Here is a 22,460-nt window from a genome sequence, read left to right on the forward strand (position 1 = left end):
AGAGATCTAAAGAGACAGAGAGAGAGAGATCTAAAGAGACAGAGAGAGAGAGATCTAAAGAGAGAGAGAGAGAGAGAGAGATCTAAAGAGAGAGAGAGAGAGAGAGATCTAAAGAGACAGAGAGAGAGAGAGATCTAAAGAGACAGAGAGAGAGAGATCTAAAGAGACAGAGAGAGAGATCTAAAGAGAGAGAGATCTAAAGAGAGAGAGATCTAAAGAGACACAGAGAGAGAGAGATCTAAAGAGACACAGAGAGAGAGAGAGATCTAAAGAGAGAGAGAGAGAGAGATCTAAAGAGACAGAGAGAGAGAGAGATCTAAAGAGACAGAGAGAGAGATCTAAAGAGACAGAGAGAGAGAGAGAGATCTAAAGAGAGAGAGAGATCTAAAGAGACAGAGAGATCTAAAGAGAGAGAGAGATCTAAAGAGACAGAGAGAGAGAGATCTAAAGAGACAGAGAGAGAGAGAGATCTAAAGAGACAGAGAGAGAGAGAGATCTAAAGAGACAGAGAGAGAGAGATCTAAAGAGACACAGAGAGAGATCTAAAGAGACAGAGAGAGAGATCTAAAGAGACAGAGAGAGAGATCTAAAGAGACAGAGAGAGAGAGATCTAAAGAGAGAGAGATCTAAAGAGACAGAGAGAGAGATCTAAAGAGACAGAGAGAGAGAGATCTAAAGAGACAGAGAGAGAGAGATCTAAAGAGACAGAGAGAGAGATCTAAAGAGACAGAGAGAGAGATCTAAAGAGAGACAGAGATCTAAAGAGAGAGATCTAAAGAAAGAGAGAGAGAGAGATCTAAAGAGACAGAGAGAGATCTAAAGAGAGAGAGAGAGATCTAAAGAGAGAGAGATCTAAAGAGACAGAGAGAGAGAGAGATCTAAAGAGACAGAGAGAGAGAGATCTAAAGAAGAGAGAGAGAGAGAGATCTAAAGAGACAGAGAGAGAGAGATCTAAAGAGAGAGAGAGAGAGATCTAAAGAGACAGAGAGAGAGAGAGATCTAAAGAGACAGAGAGAGAGATCTAAAGAGACAGAGAGAGAGATCTAAAGAGACTAAAGACACAGAGAGAGAGAGATCTAAAGAAAGAGACAGAGAGAGAGATCTAAAAGAGAGAGAGAGAGAGAGAGAGATCTAAAGAGACAGAGAGAGAGAGATCTAAAGAGAGAGAGAGAGAGATCTAAAGAGAGAGAGAGAGAGATCTAAAGAGACAGAGAGAGAGATCTAAAGAGACAGAGAGAGAGAGAGATCTAAAGAGAGAGAGAGAGAGAGAGAGATCTAAAGAGACAGAGAGAGAGAGATCTAAAGAGAGAGAGAGAGATCTAAAGAGACACAGAGAGAGAGATCTAAAGAGACACAGAGAGAGAGATCTAAAGAGACAGAGAGAGAGAGATCTAAAGAGACAGAGAGAGATCTAAAGAGACTAAAGAGATCTAAAGAGAGAGAGAGAGATCTAAAGAGACATCTAAAGAGAGAGAGAGATCTAAAGAGACAAGAGAGAGATCTAAAGAGAGAGAGAGAGAGATCTAAAGAGACAGAGAGAGAGAGAGATCTAAAGAGACACAGAGAGAGAGAGATCTAAAGAGACAGAGAGAGAGAGATCTAAAGAGACAGAGAGAGAGAGATCTAAAGAGACAGAGAGAGAGAGAGATCTAAAGAGAGAGAGAGAGAGAGATCTAAAGAGACTAAAGAGATCTAAAGAGACAGAGAGAGAGAGATCTAAAGAGACAGAGAGAGAGAGAGATCTAAAGAGAGAGAGAGAGAGAGATCTAAAGAGACAGAGAGATCTAAAGAGAGAGAGAGAGAGAGATCTAAAGAGACACAGAGAGAGAGAGAGATCTAAAGAGACAGAGAGAGAGAGAGATCTAAAGAGACAGAGAGAGAGAGATCTAAGAGAGAGAGAGAGAGATCTAAAGAGAGAGAGAGAGAGAGATCTAAAGAGAGAGATCTAAAGAGACAGAGAGAGAGAGATCTAAAGAGACACAGAGAGAGATCTAAAGAGACTAGAAGAGATCTAAAGAGAGAGAGAGAGAGATCTAAAGAGACAGAGAGAGAGAGATCTAAAGAGATCTAAAGAGAGAGAGAGAGATCTAAAGAGACAGAGAGAGAGAGAGATCTAAAGAGACAGAGAGAGAGATCTAAAGAGAGAGAGAGAGATCTAAAGAGAGAGAGAGAGAGAGATCTAAAGAGACAGAGAGAGAGAGATCTAAAGAGACAGAGAAGAGAGAGACACAGAGAGAGATCTAAAGAGACACAGAGAGAGAGATCTAAAAAGAGACAGAGAGAGAGAGATCTAAAGAGAGAGAGAGAGAGATCTAAAGAGACAGAGAGAGAGAGAGATCTAAAGAGACAGAGAGAGAGAGAGATCTAAAGAGACAGAGAGAGAGAGATCTAAAGAGAGAGAGAGAGAGATCTAAAGAGACAGAGAGAGAGATCTAAAGAGAGAGAGAGAGAGATCTAAAGAGACAGAGAGAGAGAGATCTAAAGAGAGAGAGAGAGAGATCTAAAGAGACAGAGAGAGAGAGAGATCTAAAGAGACAGAGAGAGAGAGAGAGAGAGATCTAAAGAGAGAGAGAGAGACTAAAGAGAGAGAGAGAGAGATCTAAAGAGACAGAGAGAGAGAGAGATCTAAAGAGACAGAGAGAGAGAGAGAGAGAGAGAGATCTAAAGAGACAGAGAGAGAGAGATCTAAAGAGAGAGAGAGAGAGATCTAAAGAGACAGAGAGAGAGAGAGATCTAAAGAGATCTAAAGAAGAGAGAGAGAGAGAGAGAGATCTAAAGAGAGAGAGAGAGAGAGAGATCTAAAGAGACAGAGAGAGAGAGAGATCTAAAGAGACAGAGAGAGAGAGATCTAAAGAGACAGAGAGAGATCTAAAGAGACAGAGAGAGAGATCTAAAGAGAGAGAGAGAGATCTAAAGAGACAGAGAGAGAGATCTAAAGAGACAGAGAGAGAGAGATCTAAAGAGACAGAGAGAGAGAGAGATCTAAAGAGACTAAAGAGAGAGAGAGAGAGATCTAAAGAGAGAGAGAGAGAGAGATCTAAAGAGAGAGAGAGAGATCTAAAGAGAGAGAGAGAGAGATCTAAAGAGACAGAGAGAGAGAGAGATCTAAAGAGAGAGAGAGAGAGATCTAAAGAGACAGAGAGAGAGAGAGATCTAAAGAGACAGAGAGAGAGAGATCTAAAGAGACAGAGAGAGAGAGATCTAAAGAGACAGAGAGAGAGAGAGAGATCTAAAGAGACAGAGAGAGAGAGAGATCTAAAGAGAGAGAGAGAGAGAGATCTAAAGAGACAGAGAGAGAGAGAGATCTAAAGAGAGAGAGAGATCTAAAGAGAGAGAAAGAGACAGAGAGAGAAGAGAGAGAGAGAGAGAGATCTAAAGAAAGAGAGAGAGATCTAAAGAGACAGAGAGAGAGATCTAAAGAGACAGAGAGAGAGAGATCTAAAGAGACAGAGAGAGAGATCTAAAGAGACAGAGAGAGAGATCTAAAGAGACAGAGAGAGAGATCTAAAGAGACAGAGAGAGAGATCTAAAGAGACAGAGAGAGAGATCTAAAGAGAGAGAGAGAGAGAGATCTAAAGAGACAGAGAGAGAGAGAGATCTAAAGAGACAGAGAGAGAGAGATCTAAAGAGATCTAAAGAGAAGAGAGAGAGATCTAAAAGAGAGAGAGAGAGAGAGATCTAAAGAGACACAGAGAGAGAGAGATCTAAAGAGACAGAGAGAGAGAGAGATCTAAAGAGAGAGAGAGAGAGATCTAAAGAGAGAGAGAGAGAGATCTAAAGAGACAGAGAGAGAGAGAGATCTAAAGAGAGAGAGAGAGAGATCTAAAGAGAGACAGAGAGAGAGATCTAAAGAGACAGAGAGAGAGAGATCTAAAGAGACAGAGAGAGAGAGAGAGATCTAAAGAGACAGAGAGAGAGAGATCTAAAGAGACAGAGAGAGAGATCTAAAGAGACAGAGAGAGAGAGAGATCTAAAGAGACACAGAGAGAGAGAGAGATCTAAAGAGACAGAGAGAGAGAGATCTAAAGAGACAGAGAGAGAGAGAGATCTAAAGAGACAGAGAGAGAGAGATCTAAAGAGACAGAGAGAGAGAGAGATCTAAAGAGACACAGAGAGAGAGATCTAAAGAGACAGAGAGAGAGAGATCTAAAGAGACAGAGAGAGAGAGATCTAAAGAGACAGAGAGAGAGAGATCTAAAGAGACAGAGAGAGAGAGAGAGAGAGAGAAGAGAGAGAGAGAGAGATCTAAAGAGAGAGAGAGATCTAAAGAGAGAGAGAGATCTAAAGAGAGAGAGATCTAAAGAGAGAGAGAGAGAGAGATCTAAAGAGAGAGAGAGAGAGAGAGAGAGAGAGATCTAAAGAGAGAGAGAGAGATCTAAAGAGACAGAGAGAGAGAGAGATCTAAAGAGAGAGAGAGAGATCTAAAGAGATCAGAAAGAGATCTAAAGAGAGAGAGAGAGATCTAAAGAGAGAGAGAGAGAGAGATCTAAAAGAGAGAGAGAGAGAGAGATCTAAAAGAGAGAGAGAGATCTAAAAAGAGACAGAGAGAGAGAGAGAGATCTAAAGAGAGAGAGAGAGAGAGATCTAAAGAGACACAGAGAGAGAGATCTAAAGAGACAGAGAGAGAGAGAGATCTAAAGAGACAGAGAGAGAGAGAGATCTAAAGAGACAGAGAGAGAGAGATCTAAAGAGACAGAGAGAGAGAGAGATCTAAAGAGACAGAGAGAGAGAGAGAGAGAGAGATCTAAAGAGACAGAGAGAGAGATCTAAAGAGACAGAGAGATCTAAAGAGAGAGAGAGATCTAAAGAGACAGAGAGAGAGAGATCTAAAGAGACAGAGAGAGAGATCTAAAGAGACAGAGAGAGAGAGATCTAAAGAGACAGAGAGAGAGAGATCTAAAGAGACTAGAGAGAGATCTAAAGAGACAGAGAGATCTAAAGAGACAGAGATCTAAAGAGATCAGAAGAGATCTAAAGAGAGAGAGAGATCTAAAGAGAGAGAGAGAGAGATCTAAAGAGACAGAAGAGAGATCAGAGAGAGAGAGAGAGATCTAAAAGAGAGAGAGAGAGAGATCTAAAGAGAGAGAGAGAGAGATCTAAGAGAGAGAGATCTAAAGAGACAGAGAGAGAGAGAGATCTAGAGAGAGATCTAAAGAGACAGAGAGAGAGAGATCTAAAGAGAGAGAGAGAGAGAGAGATCTAAAGAGAGAGAGAGAGAGATCTAAAGAGACTAAAGAGAGAGAGAGAGAGAGATCTAAAGAGACAGATCTAAAAGAGAGATCTAAAGAGAGAGATCTAAAGAGAGAAGAGAGAGAGAGAGATCTAAAGAGACACAGAGAGAGAGATCTAAAGAGACAGAGAGAGAGAGAGATCTAAAGAGAGATCTAAAGAGAGAGAGAGAGAGAGATCTAAAGAGAGAGAGAGAGAGAGAGATCTAAGAGAGAGAGAGAGATCTAAAGAGACAGAGAGAGAGAGATCTAAAGAGACAGAGAGAGAGAGATCTAAAGAGACAGAGAGAGAGAGATCTAAAGAGACACAGAGAGAGAGAGATCTAAAGAGACACAGAGAGAGAGAGATCTAAAGAGACAGAGAGAGAGAGAGATCTAAAGAGACAGAGAGAGAGATCTAAAGAGACAGAGAGAGAGAGATCTAAAGAGACAGAGAGAGAGAGATCTAAAGAGACAGAGAGAGAGATCTAAAGAGATCTAAAGAGAGAGAGAGAGATCTAAAGAGACACAGAGAGAGAGATCTAAAGAGACTAAAGAGAGAGAGAGAGAGAGATCTAAAGAGACAGAGAGAGAGATCTAAAGAGAGAGAGAGAGATCTAAAGAGACAGAGAGAGAGAGAGATCTAAGAGAGACTAAAGAGAGAGAGAGAGAGATCTAAAGAGAGAGAGAGAGAGAGATCTAAAGAGAGAGAGAGATCTAAAGAGAGAGAGAGAGAGATCTAAAGAGAGAGAGAGAGAGAGATCTAAAGAGAGAGAGAGAGAGAGATCTAAAGAGACAGAGAGATCTAAAGAGACAGAGAGAGATCTAAAAGAGACAGAGAGAGAGAGATCTAAAGAGACACTAAAGAGACAAGAGAGAGAGATCTAAAGAGACAGAGAGAGAGATCTAAAGAGAGAGAGAGAGAGATCTAAAGAGACAGAGATCTAAAGAGAGAGAGAGATCTAAAAGAGACAGAGAGAGAGAAAGAGACACAGAAAGAGATCTAAAGAGAGAGAGAGATCTAAAGAGACAGAGAGAGATCTAAAGAGACAGAGAGAGAGAGATCTAAAGAGACAGAGAGAGAGAGAGAGATCTAAAGAGACAGAGAGAGAGATCTAAAGAGACAGAGAGAGAGATCTAAAGAGACAGAGACAGAGAGAGAGATCTAAAGAGACAGAGACAGAGAGAGAGATCTAAAGAGACAGAGAGAGAGAGAGATCTAAAGAGACAGAGAGAGAGAGATCTAAAGAGACAGAGAGAGAGAGAGAGATCTAAAGAGACAGAGAGAGAGAGATCTAAAGAGACAGAGAGAGAGAGAGAGATCTAAAGAGACAGAGAGAGAGAGATCTAAAGAGACAGAGACAGAGACAGAGAGAGATCTAAAGAGACAGAGACAGAGAGAGAGAGAGATCTAAAGAGACACAGAGAGAGAGAGATCTAAAGAGAAGAGAGAGAGATCTAAAGAGAGAGAGAGAGAGATCTAAAGAGAGAGAGAGAGAGATCTAAAGAGACACAGAGAGAGAGAGAGATCTAAAGAGACAGAGAGAGAGAGAGAGATCTAAAGAGACAGAGAGAGAGAGAGATCTAAAGAGACAGAGAGAGAGAGAGATCTAAAAGAGACAGAGAAGAGAGAGAGATCTAAAGAGACAGAGAGAGAGAGAGATCTAAAGAGACAGAGAGAGAGAGATCTAAAGAGACAGAGAGAGAGAGAGATCTAAAGAGACAGAGAGAGATCTAAAGAGACAGAGAGAGAGAGAGATCTAAAGAGACAGAGAGAGATCTAAAGAGACAGAGAGAGAGAGATCTAAAGAGACAGAGAGAGAGAGAGATCTAAAGAGACAGAGAGAGAGAGAGATCTAAAGAGACAGAGAGAGACAGAGAGATCTAAAGAGACAGAGAGAGAGACAGAGATCTAAAGAGACAGAGAGAGAGATCTAAAGAGACAGAGAGAGAGAGAGAGATCTAAAGAGACAGAGAGAGAGATCTAAAGAGACTAAAGAGAGAGAGAGAGAGATCTAAAGAGACTAAAGAGACAGAGAGAGAGATCAGAGAGAGAGATCTAAAGAGACAGAGAGAGAGAGAGATCTAAAGAGACAGAGAGAGACAGAGATCTAAAGAGACAGAGAGAGAGACAGAGATCTAAAGAGACAGAGAGAGACAGAGATCTAAAGAGACAGAGAGAGAGAGAGATCTAAAGAGACAGAGAGAGAGAGAGAGAGATCTAAAGAGACAGAGAGAGAAGAGATCTAAAGAGACAGAGAGAGAGAGAGATCTAAAGAGACAGAGAGAGAGAGAGATCTAAAGAGACAGAGAGAGAGAGATCTAAAGAGACAGAGAGAGAGAGATCTAAAGAGACAGAGAGAGAGAGAGAGAGATCTAAAGAGACAGAGAGAGAGAGAGAGAGATCTAAAGAGAGAGAGAGAGAGAGAGATCTAAAGAGACAGAGAGAGAGAGAGATCTAAAGAGACAGAGAGAGAGAGAGATCTAAAGAGACAGAGAGAGAGAGAGATCTAAACGAGACCACGTATGCAGTATAACCCAGTGCCGCAAGGAGTCCAGGTTGCCAGTGGTGAAGGTGGGTCAGCATTGATGATAGTGATCTATGTAGACATATGAATTGAATGATGGGAGTGTAAATGAGGGTAGGCTACTTACGAAAGGTCCCTTACGGAGGCAGGAGTCCAGTTTCTCGGCGGGAGAAGAGGAGAGGACGTATTCTACCATACTGACTCCTAAGCCCCCGCTCTCTGACCGCGGTGACATCACTGACCCGCCCACCTCCCCGCCGCCATGGAAACCCCCACCCGACCGATGAGACACCATGATCGGCTGAGACACCAAGTGGTCTGATAGAGGAGAAAGAAAAAGAGACCTATTGTCAAACTGCCAAACACACGTACATATTTGGCTGGGCACTCAAGACTTGTGTGTGGTGACACTTTGGTGTTTCAATCCAGGGGCTGGGCTCACTCTCGAGCTTACCTGTGGCCCCCCATGCACCGCCCCTCCACTGGTCCAGGAAGATCCCTTTTGGGCCATCTTTTCCAGCTTCGTCACTCTCCCAAAACTTCTTACCTGTCAAAAGCTGCTGTAAAAAGGAGAGGGGGAGGGGAGAGAAAGAGATGGAGAAAGACAGAAAGAGAAAGGGAGGAGAGAAACAGAAAGAGGAACAAGAGAGAGAGAGAAAAGTGAAAGAAAGAGAAGTGTCAGGGCGTTTTCCTCAGAATAAATATAATATAATATACTAAATATAGCAGCAGGATTTATGGGTTACTTTATTCTGGGCTACAGTGCTCTTCCTACCACCATCACATGGCCTTCGGTAGGCTGAGTGTCTATGGTCCTCCAACTACTTGACCTGTAACCCCTGACCCCTTACCTCTCCCATGGCACGCCCCTCTAGAGCCAGAGCATGGAAGTCATGGTTCAGCTCATCCATCGACCGGCCCTGAAGAGAGAGACCAGGTTATAACAACACCGACAGAGACCAGGTTATAACAACACCTACAGAGACCAGGTTATAACTACACCTACAGAGAGACCAGGTTAGAATAACACCTACAGAGAGACCAGGTGAGAATAACACCCCTACACTACACCTACAGAGAGAGACCAGGTTAGAATAACACCCCTACACTACAGACAGAGAGACCAGGTTAGAATAACACCCCTACACTACAGACAGAGATACCAGGTTAGAATAACACCCCTACACTACACCTACAGAGAGAGACCAGGTTAGAATAACACCCCTACACTACACCTACAGAGAGAGACCAGGTTAGAATAACACCCCTACACTACAGACAGAGAGACCAGGTTAGAATAACACCCCTACACTACACCTACAGAGAGAGACAAGGTTAGAATAACACCCCTACACTACAGACAGAGAGACCAGGTTAGAATAACACCCCTACACTACAGACAGAGAGACCAGGTGAGAATAACACCCCTACACTACAGACAGAGAGACCAGGTTAGAATAACACCCCTACACTACACCTACAGAGAGAGACCAGGTGAGAATAACATCCCTACACTACAGACAGAGAGACCAGGTTAGAATAACACCCCTACACTACAGACAGAGAGACCAGGTTAGAATAACACCCCTACACTACACCTACAGAGAGAGACCAGGTTAGAATAACACCCCTACACTACAGACAGAGAGACCAGGTTAGAATAACACCCCTACACTACAGACAGAGAGACCAGGTGAGAATAACACCCCTACACTACACCTACAGAGAGAGACCAGGTTAGAATAACACCCCTACACTACAGACAGAGAGACCTGGTGAGAATAACACCCCTACACTACACCTACAGAGAGAGACCTGGTGAGAATAACACCTACAGAGGGACCAGGTGAGAATAACACCCCTACACTACACCTACAGAGAGAGACCTGGTGAGAATAACACCCCTACACTACACCTACAGAGAGACCAGGTTAGAATAACACCTACAGAGAGACCAGGTGAGAATAACACCCCTACACTACACCTACAGAGAGACCAGGTTAGAATAACACCTACAGAGAGACCAGGTGAGAATAACACCCCTACACTACATCTACAGAGAGAGACCAGGTGAGAATAACACCCCTACACTACAGACAGAGAGACCAGGTTAGAATAACACCCCTACACTACAGACAGAGAGACCAGGTTAGAATAACACCCCTACACTACACCTACAGAGAGATCAGGTGAGAATAACACCCCTACACTACAGACAGAGAGACCAGGTGAGAATAACACCCCTACACTACAGACAGAGAGAGACCAGGTTAGAATAACACCCCTACACTACAGACAGAGAGAGACCAGGTTAGAATAACACCTACAGAGAGAGACCAGGTTAGAATAACACCCCTACACTACAGACAGAGAGACCAGGTGAGAATAACACCCCTACACTACAGACAGAGAGACCAGGTTAGAATAACACCCCTACACTACAGACAGAGAGACCAGGTGAGAATAACACCCCTACACCTACAGAGAGAGACCAGGTTAGAATAACACCTACAGAGAGAGACCAGGTTAGAATAACACCCCTACACTACACCTACAGAGAGAGACCAGGTGAGAATAACACCTACAGAGAGACCAGGTTAGAATAACACCCACAGAGAGAAACCAGGTTAGAATAACACCCCTACACTACACCTACAGAGAGAGACCAGGTTAGAATAACACCCCTACACTACAGACAGAAACCAGGTGAGAATAACACCCCTACGCTACAGACAGAGAGAGACAAGGTGAGAATAACACCCCTACACTACAGACAGAAACCAGGTGAGAATAACACCCCTACACTACACCTACAGAGAGAGACCAGGTGAGAATAACACCCCTACACTACAGACAGAGAGACCAGGTGAGAATAACACCCCTACACTACACCTACAGAGAGAGACAAGGTGAGAATAACACCCCTACGCTACAGACAGAGAGAGACAAGGTGAGAATAACACCCCTACACTACAGACAGAAACCAGGTGAGAATAACACCCCTACACTACACCTACAGAGAGAGACAAGGTTAGAATAACACCCCTACACTACACCTACAGAGAGAGACAAGGTTAGAATAACACCCCTACACTACACCTACAGAGAGAGACAAGGTGAGAATAACACCCTTACGCTACAGACAGAGAGAGACAAGGTGAGAATAACACCCCTACACTACAGACAGAAACCAGGTGAGAATAACACCCCTACACTACACCTACAAAGAGACCAGGTGAGAATAACACCCCTACACTACAGACAGAGAGACCAGGTTAGAATAACACCCCTACACTACAGACTGAGATACCAGGTGAGAATAACACCCCTACACTACACCTACAGAGAAAGACCAGGTTAGAATAACACCCCTACACTACACCTACAGAGAGAGACCAGGTGAGAATAACACCCCTACACTACAGACAGAGAGACCAGGTGAGAATAACACCCCTACACTACAGACAGAAACCAGGTTAGAATAACACCCCTACACTACAGACAGAGAGACCAGGTTAGAATAACACCCCTACACTACAGACAGAGAGACCAGGTGAGAATAACACCCCTACACTACAGACAGAGAGACCAGGTGAGAATAACACCTACAGAGAGAGACCAGGTTAGAATAACACCCCTACACTACAGACAGAGAGACCAGGTGAGAATAACACCTACAGAGAGAAACCAGGTTAGAATAACACCCCTACACTACACCTACAGAGAGAGACCAGGTTAGAATAACACCCCTAAACTACAGACAGAAAGACCAGGTTAGAATAACACCCCTACACTACAGACAGAGAGACCAGGTTAGAATAACACCTACAGAGAGAGACCAGGTGAGAATAACACCCCTACACTACAGAAAGAGGGGCAAGGTTACACTCAGAGAGACTGTCAGTAAAGAGTAGGCTCATAAACTCAAAGCTAGACCATTTTCTGATTTTACAGCCCCCAGCCACCAGTACCTGGCTGTCGTGGATGTTCTCCCCGGTGGGCCAGTGGTGTTTGCCAGGCTGCTCTCCGTGCTGGCGCTGGAAGAAGTAGTTCACCATGGCATCATCCTGAGAGCGCCCCGTACCCGCCACGCCCTGCAACACACACAGCTAACATCTCTGAACATATGTCAGTCTGTGTGACATGTACTGCAGTCTGACATGACATAGATTTAAAAACCTACCAGCCACTCAGATTATTATCATTATTTTATCATTTATTATTTTATAATATATATTATTTTATTATTTTATTTATTATTATTATTATTATTATTAATATTTTTTATTATTATTTTTTTTTTTTTTTTATTGGCCAAATTATTTTCCCCCCACCAAAATTACACCAACACAAAAAAACAGATGAGCATGCTTTGTTTCAAAAACAAATGTATTATTAGTAAGACGTAATGTGGTATATTGTTTTAATTTCATTTTTTGAAAGCTAAAGTCATTAAATCCAAAATATCACAGATGAGACTAATCTTCGCCTGCCTCTTTAAGCGCGGGAGGTTACCATGGTAGCACGAGTGGAGTCAGTTGAAACTCAAACATAGAAGAAGAAGAAGAAAAAGCGGAGGAACGCCAGGCAGTTGTCGAGCGAGGTGGAATAGGCTATATAGGAGTCGTAGTTATTTGAGCTATGAAACAAAAACGGCACAAATACTTTGAAAACAGCTACTGCAGCATTTATTTTACTTTAAAATGTGATTACACTTGAATTCACAAATGCGAGTGAAACGCTCATCCCGTGGAGCCCTGGTGAAATACACATCATACCGGCCAATGCCAAAAATCTACCCGCATTTGGCAGGTGTTAATTTTATGCCCTGGTCTCCATCCCTTACCTGCTGGCTTGGTGGCGGGGCATGCGGGGTCTGTCCGGCCGGGGGGGCGTGTCCTCCGCTGCTCAGCACCACCGGCATGCTGGGAGTTGAAGTTCTGAGGTGGGGGCTGAACGAGGCCTGCCAGAGCACTGCTTTACCCTTCAACACACACACGCTGCTCATTCCACCACGGCCTGAGGAAGAGACACACACCGTTAGTTGAAATATTCACACATAACCGATATATCTGACAATATTTTTTATTATTGTAGCTGAAAAAATAACATCATAACATCATGGACTGTGCTTAAAACAGCCCTCTAAATATACTCCGAAAGCAGATTTCTTAAATAGCCACTGACCAATTCCGCATTTGGTTAGTGATATTTGAGACACTGTACAAGCGAAAGCCTATTTCAATCTTTCAAAATCCAATTTCTATCTATATCTATCTAGATATATCTATCTATGTAGATATATCTACAGTGGGGCAAAAAAGGATTTAGTCAGCCACCAATTGTGCAAGTTCTCCCACTTAAAAAGATGAGGCCTGTCATTTTTGTCATTTTTTCCCCAGAAAATCACATTGTAGGATTTTTAATGAATTTATTTGCAAATTATGGTGGAAAATCAGTATTTGGTCACCTACAAACAAGCAAGATTCCTGGCTCTCACAGACCTGTAACTTCTTCTTTAAGAGTCCTCCACTCGTTACCTGTATTAATGGCACCTGTTTGAACTTATCAGTATAAAAGACACCTGTCCACAATGCTTCTTACGATTACAGGCCTCACTCATCTTTTTAAGTGGGAGAACTTGCACAATTGTTGGCTGACTAAATACTTTTTTGCCCCACTGTATATTGACAAAAAACAGATTCCATATGGGATTGAGTGATGGGGCTTTGCACAGATGGGGTTCCATCTATGGCGGGGTGGCAGGCAGGCCTCTGCACTCTAGTTATGAATGAGTCGTCCTCAGCCATACGGACGCATTCAAATATATATATATTACACCTTTATTTAACCAGGTAAGCTAGTTGAGAACACCTTTATTTAACCAGGTAGGCTAGTTGAGAACAAGTTCTCATTTACAACTGTGACCTGGCCAAGATAAAGCAAAGCAGTGCGACACAAAAACACAGCTACACAAACAAACGTAGTCAATAATACAATAGAAAAATCTGTATACAGTGTGTGCAAATGAAGTAAGGAGTTAAGGCAATAAATAGGTCAATAGTGGCGAAGTAATTATAATGTACACGAGTGATGTGCAGATGAGGATGTGCAAGTGGAAACACTGGTGTGCAAAAGAGCAGAAAAACAAAAACAAATCTGGGGATGAGGTAGGTAGGGGGTTGGGTTGGGCCATTTACAGATGGGCTGTGTACAGCTGCAGCGATCGGTAAGCTGCTCTGACAGCTGACGCTTAAAGTTAGTGATAGAGGAAATTATGGTTGAAATGATTAATTATGTATACATTATTGATTAGAACCATTTATTCTAATATTATTATGTTATGGTATGAAAAGTATGGGTTCTTGGTTCTAGGCTGTTACTGAAAATGTAAGCAGAACGAATTAATTGTCTGTGCCTCTTGGGCGGTTTAAGGGGGAGAGATGCTATAGCTTTTCAGACAGATAAGAAAGGTTTGGATGGTGTTCCATTAGTGGAGAAAAGTATATCTTTTAGACAGTTTGGAATGTAGTTTATGGGGGGGTAGAAGAAGAGTTCCAGACCTAAAAACAATGGGCTCTTGTGAGAATCGGAGAGAGGGTGGGAAACTGATGATGTCATTTCCAGTTTATAACCTGTGGAAATGTGTGTATGCATGGAGTACTCTCTGGAATTAAAGGCTCTTACCTGGCTTTTAAGACTGGTCTCGATCTACTTCATGCATAATTAATGAACTTACACCTCATTAATGAATTAGAAACGAGTGCGAATTTGGTTTTGGCAACAAAATACATAGGAATCTAGAATTCCTCTATCAGTTAGTGAGAGATATGTCTCCAACTTCAGTGATTTTTGCAATTAGTTCGCATCGAGTATGATACACCGAGAAGAACTGTCAGCAAAAGAGCGAAGCACAGAACTCTGAGACTGCATCCACTGCGCACACCCCTGTTATCAAAACCCATCGGAGCATGAGAATGTTCCATTTCACTCCGAGGCTAGGTGGTTATCGAGAGGGAGTGTTGGAAAGATTGTTCACATTGAGAGATGAACTGTTGTCATTCACAATGAATGTAAAAAAATAAAATAATAATTGTACGGACTTGTTTGACTTTCTGTGTAATAAAAAAGAAAATGTGTCTCCTTGCCCATGTAACAGACATATTTGGGAAATGGAACGAACGGAAAACAAAAGTATCTTATTTACACTTTGTAGTCAACTTTCACACTAAACTAAAATAACTGACTCGAATTACATAGGCTGTTTTCAAAGGGATTCGTTGCTATTTCATATTTTTGCTATCTCGTATTTCTGTGTGTTATTATATTATAATTAAGTTTATGATTTGATAGAGCAATCTGACTGAGCGGTGGTAGGCAGCAGCAGCAGCATCGTTAGCATCATTCAAACAGCACTTTCATGCATTTGCCAGTAGCTCTTCACTGTGCTTCAAGCATTGCGCTGTTTATGACTTCAAGCCTATCAACTCCCGAGATTAGGCTGGCTATACTAAAGTGCCTATAAGAACATCCAATAGTCAAAGGTACATAAAATACAAACGGTATAGAGAGAAAGAGTCCTATAATAACTACAACTTAAATCTTCTTAACTGGGAATATTGAAGTCTCATGTTAAAAGGAACCACCAGCTTTCATATGTTCTCATGTTCTGAGCAAGGAACTTAAACGTTAGCTTTCTTACATAGCACATATTGCACTTTTACTTTCCTCTCCAACACTTTGTTTTTGCATTATTTAAACTAAATTTAACATGTTTCATTATTTATTTGATACTAAATGGATTTTTATTGATGTATTATATTAAGTTAAAATAAGTGTTCATTCTGTATTGTTGTAATTGTCATTATTACATACATATACACACACACACACACACACACACACACAAATCGTCCGATTAATCGGTATCTGCTCTAGTGTAGAGTATCGTTAGGGTGGTGTTCCATAACGTGTGTGTGTGTGTGTGCGCGTGTCGGTCGACCTCTACACTGAAAACGTGTCCGGTGTTTTGTGTTTGTCGTTTATAGGGCTGTAGCCACAGAATTCTGGTGGTTGTCACTTGAAAAAAGGACAAACATCAGAAAATTCACCCCAAACATTGCCTCAGTGAACGGGCCCTTGCTACCCTACCGTGGCGCTTCACCTCAGGACACCCTACCGTGGCGCTTCACCTCAGGACACCCTACCGTGGCGCTTCACCTCAGGACACCCTACCGTGGCGCTTCACCTCAGGACACCCTACCGTGGCGCTTCACCTCAGGACACCCTACCGTGGCGCTTCACCTCAGGACACCCTACCGTGGCGCTTCACCTCAGGACACCCTACCGTGGCGCTTCACCTCAGGACACCCTACCGTGGCGCTTCACCTCAGGACACCCTACCGTGGCGCTTCACCTCAGGACACCCTACCGTGGCGCTTCACCTCAGGACACCCTACCGTGGCACTTTACCTAACAGTATACGGCCAGTGAACATTTTAGGCTCTTTATTGAGCTGGCAAGCTTGTATCTACTCGCCATAGAAGCAGTAACAGTTAGTTACAGAATTTCACTCTCCTCTCCAACTAGCGTAGATGTGTTGGGTGATAAGTGTCCAGTTTGTAGCGCGCCGTAGATGTGTTGGGTGATAAGTGTCCAGTTTGTAGCGCGCCGTAGATGTGTTGGGTGATAAGTGTCCAGTTTGTAGCGCGCCGTAGATGTGTTGGGTGATAAGTGTCCAGTTTGTAGCGCGCCGTAGATGTGTTGGGTGATAAGTGTCCAGTTTGTAGCGCGCCGTAGATGTGTTGGGTGATAAGTGTCCAGTTTGTAGCGCCGTAGATGTGTTGGGTGATAAGTGTCCAGTTTGTAGCGCGCCGTAGATGTGTTGGGTGATAAGTGTCCAGTTTGTAGCGCGCCGTAGATGTGTTGGGTGATAAGTGTCCAGTTTGTAGCGCGCCGTAGATGTGTTGGGTGATAAGTGTCCAGTTTGCAGCCAGAGGAAGATCGTCTCACAGCCATGTACAGACTTAAACGGCGATGCAAATAAATCCGTAAAAGTCTTGTAACGGCTGATAATATCGGTCTGGCTCTAGTTACACAAACACACTGCTTCAACACACACACACACACACACTGCTTCAACACACACACACACACACACACACACTGCTTCAACACACACACACACACACACACACACACACTGCTTCAACACACACACACACACACACACACTGCTTCAACACACACACACACACACACACACACTGCTTCAACACACACACACTGCTTCACACACACACACACTGCTTCAACACACACAACTCAAACTACACTCCTTTTAAACACAGTCTAGAAAGGATTCACACACACACTTGCAGGGACTGCAATCAACATTTTGATCCACCAGCTAGTGTTGTCGTGTATTTTATTTATTTTTTGCAATTTGACTGACAACATATTCTAAGTGGTTTAATGTCTGGAGTACTGGAGCTAAATTTATAGTTTACAACACCATCCTCTGTCCCAAATGAATAGGAAACATTATCGGCACCTAATTCCTTCTAATTAAACCGTGCCAATCCTTCCGATTCATTTGTGGTTGAGGCCTGAATATTTCTTCTAATGACGTTAGGCCACATTTGAGTTATGAAAACATCTGACCAACTTACATATTAAAGAGGGGGGGGGTCCCTTTATCTTCATACACAGCATGTTGTGAATCACACCCACACAGTGTCACAAACACACCCACACAGACTAGCCCCAGAGGAAAGGAGGAGGTCAAATTCCATCTACATCATACTGACTCGCGTGGTGGTGTCCATGTTTGATTTAACTGACAGTATGAAATGGAACTAAAACCTGATTCCTTTTCTCAGGGAAAAAAATAAAATAATAAAACATTTGGGGAGATATATAAATTAAAAGTTCAAACAAATTTGGTCTACTTCGCTGTCAGTTTTGTCCTAGTTTGGTTGAATGTAAAACAAAATCAGAATACAGAAAGCCCATTAGAGCCACTATTAATTATAATTACTATTAATTAATTTGTTGCCATTCTATGTTCATACAACATATTTAGAACATTTATTATTTAGAAACTTAAAATACCGAACAAATAAGAAATATATGATATTTTGGCGATGTCGCCCAGCCTACCACTAGAGTCTATTACCTTTCACTAGTTACAGATGGTGTGAAGGTAGCTCGGCCATGTAGGTAGGAAACAGAACTCAGGTGTAACTTACAGCCTATTGGTTTGGTTTAGTTCACCATATGTAATATGTAGGCCTACATTACAGTTTAGACAGAAACACAGTCTCTGACAGTTATAATGTAAAGATGGCCACGAACAACATGGCTGATGTTTTACATTCTCCCAAACAAATGTGCAAATTATTTTATTTTCATTTTGTGTAAAAAAAAAAAAAAAGTTTTACTTATTGTGTAATGTTGCTGCTACCATCTTATGACGGAAAATTCCTTCTGGACGTCAGAAAAGCAACGACTCACCGCGGACTGGAAGAAACGTTTTCCTTTAACGAGTCTGACGACAAGGATATCCTGCTTTCACTGGAACAGGCCCAGATCCACGCCTTCTGCGTGAAGAAAAGGGGACGCAGATCGGAGATGCTTCCGGGAATCCGGAGGCGAGCGAGTAAACTCCCAATGCCATCCATTCTCCTTGCTAACGTGCAATCGTTGGAAAATAAAATTGATGACCAACTATTAAGATATTCCTACCAACGGGACATTAAAAACTGTAACATCTTATGTTTCACTTAGACGTGGCTGAACAAAGAAACGGACAATATAGAGCTGGCAGGATTTTCCATCCACCGGCAGAACAGAGACGCTACCTCTGGTAAGACGAGGGGTGGGGGTGTGTGTCTATTTGTCAATAACAGCTGGTGCGCGATGTGTAATATTGAAGAAGTCTCGAGGTATTTCTTGCCTGAGGTAGAGTACCTTATGATAAGCTGCCGACCACACGATCTACCAAGAGAGTTCTCATATTATTCGTAGCAGTCTATTTACCACCACTGAACGATGGCACTAAGACCGCTCTCAACCAACTCTATAAGGCCATAAGAAAATAAGAAAATCCTCACAGAGAAGAGGCGCTCCTAGTGTCCGTGGACTTTAAATGCAGGCAAACTTAAATCAGCTTTACCAAATTTTTACCAGCATGTCACCAGTGCAACCAGGGGGGAAAAAATCCTAGACTACATTTACTCCACACACAGACATGGATACATACGTGAGCTGCCCAGTAACGCGAGTCTTTCCCAGACGAGCTAAATGTCTTTTATGCTCGCTTCAAGGCAAGCAACACTGAAGCATGCACAAGAGCACCAGCTGTTCTGGATGAATGTGTGTGAATGCTCTCAGTAGCCTATGTGAACAAAACCTTTAAACAGGTCAACATTCACAAAGCCGCTGGGCCAGACGGATTGCCAGGACGTGTACTCAAAGAACAACCAGACCAACTGTCAAGTGTCTTCACTGACATTTTCAACCTCTCCCTGACCAAGTCTGTAATACCTACATGTTTCAAGCAGACCACCATAGTCCCTGTGCCCAAGGAAGTGAAGGTAACCTGCCTAAATGAGTACCAACCCGTGGCACTCACATCAGTAGCCATGAAGTGCTTTGAAAGGCTGGTCATGGCTCACATCAACAGCATCCTCCCGGATACACTAGACCCACTCTAATTTGCATACCACGCAAACAGATCCACAGATGACACACTCTGAATCGCACTCCACACTGCCCTTTCCCACCTGGACAAAAGGAACACCTAGGTGAGAATGTTCATCGACTACAGCACAGCGTTCAACACCATAGTACCCACAAAGCTTTGTTTTTTTGTACTTAGTCCACTCCTGTATTCCCTGTTCACCCACAACTGCGTGGCCACACACAACTCCAACACCATCATTAAGTTTGCTGACGACACAGCTGTGGTAGGTCTGATCACCGACAACGATGAGACGGCCTATAGGGAGGAGGTCAGAGAACCGGCAGTGTGGAACAACCTCTCCCTCGATGTGAGCAAGACAAAGGAGCTGATCGCGGACTTTAGGAAAAGGAGGGTCAAACGGGGCTGCAGTGAAGTGGGTTGAGTTTCTCAAGTTCCTTGGTGTCCACATAACCAACGATCTATCATGGTCCAAACACACCAAGACAGTCATGAAGAGGGCAGATCCTCAAAAGGTCCTACAGCTGCACCATCGAGAGCATCCTGACCGGTTGCAAACCGCCTAGTATGGCAACTGATATGACATCTGCTCGGCATCTGACCGTAAGGCGCTACAGAGTGTAGTGCGTACGGCCCAGTACATCACCAGAGCCACTCTTCCTGCAATCCAGGACCTATATAATAGGTGGTGTCAGAGGAAAGCCCATAAAACTGTCAGAGACTCCAGTCACCCAAGATATAGACTGTTTTCTGTGCTACCGCACAGCAAGCAACAGCAGAGCGCCAAGTCTAGGACCAAAAGGCTCCTCAACAGCTTCTACACCCAAGTCAGACTGCTGAACAATTCATAAAAATCACCACCGGACAATTTACATTGACCCCCCCGCCTGAATAAATATATTCTGCAGAACAAACATGCTTCTCTGACTTGCAGAAAATAAATCACATCAGTTTAACTCATGACCTTTCTATCTGGAACATTAACACAACGTTGTGCCCTGCTGTATGTGGCCCAGCCAGGTGATGTGGATTCCACCCACTCAACATACAAGGGGTGTGTTCAGTCAATAAGCAAATGTTCAAGACAACCAGGTGGTCTGTTCTATGTTTTATTTAGCGTTCAACCCCCGCCAACCTCTGATGGACAGGAAGCCACAAAAGTATTTGGAAAATGAATCTGTCAAATCGCATAACACGTCTCTCTACCTCACACATCCATCCATCCATCCATCATGGCTCAGAGGTGTACATACACAATCCACATTTTTCTTGCTATTAATAAATGGCTGACCCTGGGTGCCTCTGGGGGAGATGGGATACGCAAAAAATTTTTACATGCATATAATACACACCTGTGCATGTGTGAAATAGGCCCAATATAAGTACCCACCCTCGCCTCCATGCATAGAGTTATGCCATAACAAGCACGCCCCCCTCTGCAGGCAACGTTAGTTAGCCAGCCAGCCAGCCAGCCAGCTCATGCCATCCAGACAACCACTTACAAGCATGCCATCCAGACAACCACTTGTTTGTTTACAAGCAAAACAAACAAATACTTGCAAGCAGAAAACAAACAGCCATTCATTTCTCAGCGGTGTATGCCATTCATTTCTCAGCGGTGTATGCCATTCATTTCTCAGCGGTGTATGCCATTCATTTCTCAGCGGTGTATGCTAGGGTAACTAGGGTAACGTAACCTCTTTGATAACATCCGGAAATCAGTAACGTTAGCGAGCAGTCTCCTCTCATCACGTTCGCCAGCCGGAAATAGCATTGTTGCCCACAACTGGATTAATCATTATTTAATACCGTGGATCGATTATCACTGCGAACAACAGTCCTGTCCACCTCGGCCAGAACAATAAAAACGGAACATAGCTTTGTGTATCAACTAGATAAGTCAGTCGCCGAGGCATAACTCACACCACCCAACTAACTAAACAAATCGAGGCCAATAAGGACATGAAAATGGACGTAAGTAAATGTGTGTTTGTCTGGTTGACATATAACTAGGTAATAACATTATCCATGTACTGGAGTGTTCACTAGCTAGCTTAAGTGGCATGTATTGATGTTAACCACGGAACTGGTTCCAGTAGTTAACTACCCTATGTTTGTCTACCAACAGACAATAACAGACCACCAAGCCAGCGACCAGAGCAACTCGCCCCCGACACCCCCTCTACCAGTAACACACACCGGTGACCCATTACTAGCACGTCTTCCGTGTACCCGGGCTCTACAGGTCTCCATGACGCCGGTGTAAGCTAGCCAGCTAACAAAGGCCCTAGCTGTCTGACTAGAGCGGAATACGGCAACAACCGGAGACGGCAGGGGAGGGAGGAAGCAACACAGCTTTTAAAATAACCCACAAAAGTTATGTTTACGGCCCGGTAAAGGCAATACATCGGGCGATGGGTTGTTTGAGGCGGTTAGAGGCACACTGTTTCCCCGGGTGAGGGCTACTTACAGGCGGAGAGGGCGGATGGTTGAAGATTTCAGCCCCGATTCTCTATCCAGATTTCCAGGCTTTCACTCCGACAACATGGCGGCTCGGAGGGGAGCAGAGACAGGCAGACGCGGTGCATCATGGGAACGGAGGAGAGCAGAGAGAGTGCGGTTCATTGCGCCAACTGGGAGGGGAGGGTTTCTCACCAGTCCCTTTGTTATACATACGTGTGGCTCTGTTGACATGCGCTGTTCTCTCACATTGGGCAAAAATACACTAATGATCTCAAATACATTCACAATAAAGATTTTAGTAGTGTCTATAACACTGGTTAGGGGAGTGTGTGGACAGTTCATTATTCCCAGTCAACGTTCTGTCCATACCTAATAACAGGTATCTAATGCCTGTGCAGAATGTTCAGAGAACTATGGTAATGGAGTCCAGCCCCAGCCATGACAACATGCTGACTCCTGAGCACACAGAGGGTGTACTTAAGGGGTACTCCGGGCAGAGGAAAAATAATTTGCTGGTACAGTAACCAAAAACAAATGTAGGAACCACTGCTCTACTAG

At 43.3% G+C, this 22,460-nt stretch overlaps 1 protein-coding gene across 1 annotated transcript in view; it reads right to left on the reverse strand.

The window, feature by feature from the left end:
* The window catches only part of LOC115116658 (pumilio homolog 2-like), an 80,176-nt gene extending 58,149 nt beyond the window's left edge, over positions 1-22,027 (reverse strand). The window contains exons 1-6 of the mRNA XM_065020080.1: positions 21,910-22,027; positions 12,582-12,754; positions 11,707-11,829; positions 8,587-8,655; positions 8,190-8,295; positions 7,818-8,053 (exon numbers count right to left, since the gene is read on the reverse strand). Of these exons, the coding sequence (XP_064876152.1) occupies positions 7,818-8,053; positions 8,190-8,295; positions 8,587-8,655; positions 11,707-11,829; positions 12,582-12,743 (696 nt within the window). The 5' untranslated portion in view covers positions 12,744-12,754; positions 21,910-22,027. The remainder of the gene's footprint in view (positions 1-7,817; positions 8,054-8,189; positions 8,296-8,586; positions 8,656-11,706; positions 11,830-12,581; positions 12,755-21,909) is intronic.
* Positions 22,028-22,460: the final 433 nt, after the last annotated feature.

This window comes from Oncorhynchus nerka, linkage group LG7 (genome assembly GCF_034236695.1).
Source record: "Oncorhynchus nerka isolate Pitt River linkage group LG7, Oner_Uvic_2.0, whole genome shotgun sequence".
NCBI lineage: Eukaryota > Metazoa > Chordata > Actinopteri > Salmoniformes > Salmonidae > Oncorhynchus > Oncorhynchus nerka.